The sequence below is a fragment of the Phalaenopsis equestris genome, unplaced genomic scaffold (genome assembly GCF_001263595.1).
Source record: "Phalaenopsis equestris unplaced genomic scaffold, ASM126359v1 Scaffold000085, whole genome shotgun sequence".
Lineage (NCBI taxonomy): Eukaryota > Viridiplantae > Streptophyta > Magnoliopsida > Asparagales > Orchidaceae > Phalaenopsis > Phalaenopsis equestris.
The window spans coordinates 158,802-166,099 of record NW_018164527.1 but is presented as its reverse complement, the minus strand read 5'-3'; the positions used below and the strand labels follow the sequence as shown (position 1 = coordinate 166,099).

Below are 7,298 nucleotides of genomic sequence, written 5' to 3'. Positions count from 1 at the left end.
ATGGGAAATAGTCAATAAATATAAAAATATGTACATAATACATTAATGAAAACAATTTGCAAAACAAATACCAGATGGTTCTAGAAAGCCCACATGTATAACGACTTAACAAATTTTTAATGAAGACAAATCTAACAAAAAAATAATTTATTTTCTTACTTATGATGCCCATAAAAATAGGCAAAAATATGCTTGATATATAATGGGGTTGCTTTACAATCTGATAAAGATATTTAATAAATCAGGCATGAAACAAGAACTACTAAAAATCGACAACTAAATTAAACAGCAAAACTTCAATAACATAAAATAAACACGCAAGTTTTACGAGACCCCATAATCAAGTCTCACCAGGTACACTGATATATTACAGTAACAGTCATTACATTCTCCTCTCCTTAAGAAAATGTCATCCTCAACATTCAAAATATTTAATTATCAAATAAATCTGGATAAAACTGCCTCGTATTAGCCTTTTTTTTCACACAAGACTTCCCTTTTTAATTGGTGCTTCCATTAAACTTTAACCACTAAGGCTTGCTCCTCAATTGTCCCACATTGAAGGCCAAAATATGCTCTGCTTCCTCTCAATAAGTCAAGTTAGGTTGTATCTCAACCTCATCTTCAAGAATTCTATGCTCAACATCAGAAATCCACTTTCTTAAAACTGATATATGAAACACATCATGCACATCGGACATATGATCAGGTAATAATAATTGATAAGTAGAATTACTAACCCTACCAATCACCTCAAAAGGCTCAATAAATCTTGGACTCAGCTTTCCAACTTCATCAAATATACTACCCTTTTCATGGGATTGCCCTTAAAAAATACAAAATCTCCTTGCTGAAATTCAACTGCCCAATGCTTTGGGTCACAACACTTCCTCCGCATGATTTGTACTGCTCTCAATCTATTTTGGATTAGTTTAATCTTTTCACTGCCATCTTCTACCCACTCATAATCCATCAATCTTCTTTCACCCACCTCTACCGAAGATAAAGGTCTCATGCACCTTCTACCATATAATGACTCATACTGTGTCATATAAACACTTGACTAGAAGCTATTATTATTAGCAAATTCAATAACAAAATGTGATCCTCCAAACTCCCTCCATAATCAAGTGCACATAATCTCAATAGATCTTTCAACACCTAAATAATCATCTCAAATTGGCCATTTGTCTACGAGTAAAAAGCTTTATTGAAGTTTAATTTAGTTCCTAGACCTTTCTAAATACCTCTCTAAAATCTAGAAGTGAATCTGCCATCATTATCATAAATAATGACCTTCAGTATTCCATGCAGTCTAACAATCTTACCTATGCATCATTGTGCCAATTTCTCAATTGAATCTGTCTATCTCATAGGAAGAAAATGTGTAGACTTCATCAAGCAGTCAACCACCATACATACATCATCATGACCTTGGCTAGACATTGAAAAACCCATATCAAAATCCACTGTGTCATCCTCCCACTTCCACTTGAGAAGAGGAAAAGGTTGCAACATACCACTAGGTCTTTAATGCCTTTATTTCACCATTAGAAATGTCTCACATCTCGAAATAAACCCAACCACCTCACGCTTTAACCCAGACCACCAATACATCAACTTTAAGTCACGATACATCTTACTGCTCCTTGGATGAATTTTATATCCAAAATAATGAGCCTCATGCAATATCTTCTTCTCAGATCGCCATTATAAGGAACCTAAAGTTGATGCCCACAAGTCAACACCTCACGATCATCCACATGTAGCTCAAGTCTTCTCTCTGAATGAATCTGATCAATTAGTCTGGTAAACCCTTCATCTAGCCTCTAAGCTTCCTTAATCCTCTTCTACAAAGAAGCTTGAACAATCATTTGTGAAAATACCACATCCACATCACCAGAATGAGTAACTGCCAACTCTAACTTCTCCATTTCTAAAATTAGACTCTCATCAGATGTAATCAACCAAGTTGTAACACCACTAGATTTTCTACTCAGTGTCAGCTACGCTATTTGCCTTATTGGGTTGATATATAATGTTGAGATCATAATCTTTGATCAACTCCAACCACCTTCTTTGTCTCAGGTTCAACTGCTTTTGAGTGCAAATGTAGTTCACGCTTGGTTATATAAATCTCACATCTCACTCCATATAAATCATATATCCAGATCTTCAATGCAAAAACAATAGCAGTCAACTTAAAATCATGAGTAGGATAATTTTTCTCATGCGGCTTCAACTGTCGGGATGCATAGGTGATAAATCTCCCATTATGATACAATACAAAACCCAATCCTCTCAAAGAAGCATCGGTGAAAACCTGAAAATCCTCAACACCATTTGGAATTATCAAAATAGGTGCCGACGCCAAGCAATCCTTCAACTTCTGAAAATTAACTTCACCACAATTGTAACACTTACGAGTCTCCCCTAGACACCTAACATACCTGGGCCCACAATAGTCAATGTTGAACGTGCACCGAAAAACCACTTAGCTCAAAGTGTAGCTTCATGCGAGTATCCTTCTATATCATCACATCAATGGCCTCGTCTAGTGTAGGAATGGTCGCTTGAGCTAGGAGAACTTATCTCCTCTAATTAAAAGCCAAGATTAGATTGGCCAAAAATTGTATGGTCCTCATCTATGCAAAGATCTCTCCCTTCTTACATCCCGGTTCACCACAACTCAACATAAGTGAGAAGTGATCAAAATCTTGCCACAACCGCTTCGGGTCTATAGAGCAATCCTGAATTAATCTATCACCCTGAACCATTGTCTCTATCCCTTGTTGAATCTGAAACACCCGCATGTGTTTCTCAACTTAGCATAGATCCTTTTCAACTTTGGCCATATGTTATTCACCTTCCGAATGCTATCCACTGATGTCACAATCGATGGAATCATCAAATTGAGCAGCCAAGTGTAAATCAATGCATGTGGAGTCCTCCGCTCATCCCCCTAAACACTGTCACTCTTTGGCTCGACTCCCATCAAGTTTCCTTTTAGTCTCTTCCCAACTAAAGTAGCCTAGATTTGGCACGACCAACTCTGATGCGTGGTTGGTCCATCGAGCATCAAATCTACAAGAGGGAGATCAAATTTCACCTACGTCAAAGCATGTGCTAAGGTTGTGGCGCCTGTTGAGATGTTAGCTCCTTGTATGAGCCCAACCAAGGCCTTCAGAACTTTATAATTATCTTTCCCAGAAGTTCCAACCCTTTACCTCCCATACTATCTCTATCTCCTGACATCCTTAATCACAAGAATAAATCTACATCACACAAAATACACACAAACTTCCTTCGTGACTCCCAAATCACAATTCCTCAAGAAGGCAACCACGGGACTATTGCGTACAAAATATCACAAGAAGCGCAGCCCTGCTCCGCTCCTTCCTCTAACAGGTAACAACAAACCTTTGCAAAAGCCCTTCGTGACAAAACCTTACGAGAAGCTTTGACCCTTCTGAGAAAGTCACGATTAGAGCTTTCAGGAGTTCCTACTAAGAAAATGTCGCAATCCCGTATGTGGTGCTGTATGCCTTAAGTGACCCAGTTTGTCGCGACCAACCCTGTTTTCCGCTATCTCGCCTGCCTTCTCAGTGAGCTCTATTGCGGCTGCCACGCAATGCAATCCCATCAGCCTTCTCAGCATGTTTGTCATCCAAACTAACTCTATCACAATTGCTACATGAAGGAAACACAGATTGAGTTGCACCAATGACGAGGCTGGTTAGCTGCTAGGGTTAAGGCTTTAATACCAGATAAAAATTATTGCTAAAAAAATCTCCTCTATTTTATTGATGTTGCAACATTTATAAATAAATCCCCATACTTCATATATTTATAAGTAGGACTCTATCTTAAATACAAATCTCAACAAATTCAAAAAAAATAATAATAAAAAACACTCAAAAGAAAAGAACCAAGAATAGAAACTACAAAACCATTAAAATTTCATCTAGAAATAATGTATAATTTAAAGGAAAAACTACAATATTTAAAATAAAATTGAATTTTAATATATAGTTGAAAATTATCTAAGCAAAATCATATAAACTAAGATCAAAATAAATTTATTCAGAATAGCTAATATCAAGGTAAAAACATGTTTAAATTAGTACAACCAAGAAGGAAAAAAAAAATCAAGATCATCACCAACACGGGAAAACTAAAAAGGAGGAAAAAAAACAAAAATAAATATTAAATGTTATAAAGATTTATCAGCTCAACAAAAATATTGTGCTAAAACTTTCTTCTTCTTTTCTCTTTCACTATCCAAAGAATATTAATGATAAAAATCTCAATAGAGATAAAAGAACTTCTATACAACAACAACAACAAAGCCTTAATCCCACTACGTGGGGTCGGCTACATGAATTTCTCCATTGCGCCCTATTTAGTGTCATATTTTCATTTAGTTCTAGTAAATTAAGATCATTTTTAATACAATAAGCCTAAGTCTTCTTAGGTCTACCTCTGCCTTTCTTAACACAAATCGAATCTAAAACATCTACTCTCCAAATCGGATCATCAGATGGTCGACGTTTAATTTATAACTCAACAGAGATAGAAGAACTTCTATAAATTCTATTATTTCTTTCAAACCATATATAATAAACTAATGATTTGAATAACTAAAAGATGAAAATTCTTATTAATTTTACCAATAATATTATCAGAATGATAGAGATTCTAAAAAACACTAGTAGAAAGAATAAAATAATAACCATTAAGAATGCACTTACTAAGAATAAAATGAGAAAAAAGACATTAAGAAAATAGGTGACTGAATTTCAATCACAGAGTAACATAAAATGATGTAGAATTAACATAAATTCCTCCATTGATAAGAATATCTTAAGCTTCATGCCACCATAAATAGTTTTCCTACACTGAACTGAAAACATAATAGATTAACCCTTAAACCAAATCAATTTAAACTAATCCACACAATGTAAACATTCATAAAGGAAATAATAAATATCTTCATGAAAATATAAACTCTTGTTCTTCCAGAGGTAAATAATACTATTACTGATTAGAGCACCATACGTACCTTGAATACATTAAATAGGAGCCAAAAAGTTATCAGCTAAATTCAAAACACCATTATTCATAATTTGATGAAGTTTAGTATTTTTGTTAAGATTAAACAAAGAAAAAAATAAATTTTCTAAAAAGATTAATGAGAAAAAATCCAAAAAGCCAGGCATCATAAAGAAAAATAGACTACAATCATAATTAACATAGAAAGTTAGAGAAGATTTCAATTTCCAAGCAGCTTTGCAAATATCATTCCAAAAAATTGTGGAATGAATTTTTTTACAACTCATAATGATTTAAACACTAATTTGTCATGCAGCAACTAGAATTAAAAAAAAAATTCAAATAATTTTAACACTGCATATAAAATCAATAATATCTAAAAAAGATAAATCAAGACCACCAATATATTGTTAAAGTAATATTATTTCATCCAATGACACATTCTATTGCTATTATGAGAAGTAATTTTCCTTTAAATAGAACAAAACTGCTAACAAAAATAACTCTGAATAGTAAATTTAATTAATTAAAATCTATGCACCAATAATAAAAGCTTTTACTTCCAACAAATCAAAAATAACATACTCATGCACATAAAATAAAAATGAAAATAAATATAGAAATAACTACTTACTTTTTTGTTGGGTTTTTGAAAATGTTAAAAAATGTTATAAAAAGTATATTTTTAATTCAAATTTATACAATAACTCTTATTAATAAGTATTTTTTATGAAATAAGAAGATTTAACAATAAAATTGATTGATTTATCTCTTTTTTTAACTACTTATTGTAATAATTTTTATTAAATTATTCTAAAATTTACATTATTATAATTTAAAAACAATTTATCCACCAAAATGTTTACCTCATGACTCTTGTTACTGAAATTTTTTAAGGAAATTTCCTTTAGAGTACCAACAACCCTAGATATTATGTGTACAAACATCCATGAGCCTAAAAAAGATAAGTACAAACAATTATAAAAAATTTAAATCTAAATTAACTATAAAAACTTTAAATCCAAACAAATTTTACAAGTTAAATTTTTGTATATTGAAACTCTTATGTACTAAATATTTTGTTTAAACAATAAAAATGTTCACATCTAATACTTTCTCCGTCTCATCGCACATTTCCATCTTAATATTCAAAACTCCCCGGCCGAGTTTTCGGTCAGTCATAATCAATTTGATAAATAAAAAAATAAAAATAAAATAAAAATGTGTTGAACACTTGTTAACCAACATTGTCTGAAAATGATAACATTCGAGTAGAGGAAACAAGCCTAACTAATAATGTTCTGAGATAATAATAGCCAGGAAGATTATTGTACATATCACTCAATTCTTATGTATTTACATATAAACTTGGATTGGATGGTATGCATGCAAATAAATAATAATAATAATAGACAACATGAATATTGTTTAGGACTGAAAGGGTTTACATTAGTGAATAATAAAAGCGCTACAAAACAAAACAAGGGAGAATGTAATAAAAAATATATAGTTTTGTCAGAATTTGTGACAACAGGTTGATGCAGTGCATGCTACCCCCTTGCTCACGTAGTTCAATGTGCCTACTGAGATTCCAGCTCTTCCAATTGTAGACTAACAACATAACTTGGCATCAAGTCTAAGAGATAATTTCCAGCCCTCAATACAATTTTTGAGGAATCGACAAAATTATAATAAGTTAAGGGCATTTACATACATACCACAAAATTCTTGAATATTTACATACCTAACACCAAAAATTTCATATTTACACACAACACTCAAATAAAAATATTGTATGCAAATAAATATTTTTTCATGCAAGTTTTTAATGCCAGGGTTTTCTTAATGTAATATCAAATTTTACGTGTTAGATGTGTAAATGCATAAGAATTGTGTGATACGTATGTACAGTTCACAAAAGGCTAATCCAAATGACAGAAATGTGAACTGAAAGATTGCCTTAGATTCTAGGCTTTCTAATACAGATGTAAATATAAATGCAAAAAATCGTAGGGCACATTTTTAATCCAAAAATTACTTAATAGTTTGAAAAAAAAGAGAAAAAAATAAACATAATCATCTTTAAAAAATTATGCTTAGAAAATAAAGAATAAAAAATCCATGGCTGATATTCACACTACTTAAATAAACTCAAATTATAACCAATTTGATTAAAGTTAAGTAAAGATGGAGAAGAAAAAAAGTTGGAAGAGAACAATAAGATCCTCCAAAATTTTTATAATCAC

At 32.0% G+C, this 7,298-nt stretch overlaps 1 protein-coding gene across 2 annotated transcripts in view; it reads right to left on the bottom strand.

Moving 5' to 3' along the window:
• Positions 1-7,298, bottom strand: part of LOC110019895 — a 37,714-nt gene that overhangs the window by 975 nt on the left and 29,441 nt on the right. Inside the window, exon 4 of one of the 2 annotated variants that reach the window (XM_020717758.1) lies at positions 6,442-6,688. The exons of the other annotated variant lie outside the window; for it this stretch is intronic. Coding sequence (XP_020573417.1) covers positions 6,633-6,688 — 56 coding nt within the window. The 3' untranslated portion in view covers positions 6,442-6,632. Of the gene's footprint in view, positions 1-6,441; positions 6,689-7,298 lie in introns of those variants that run through there. 2 annotated transcript variants of the gene reach the window in all.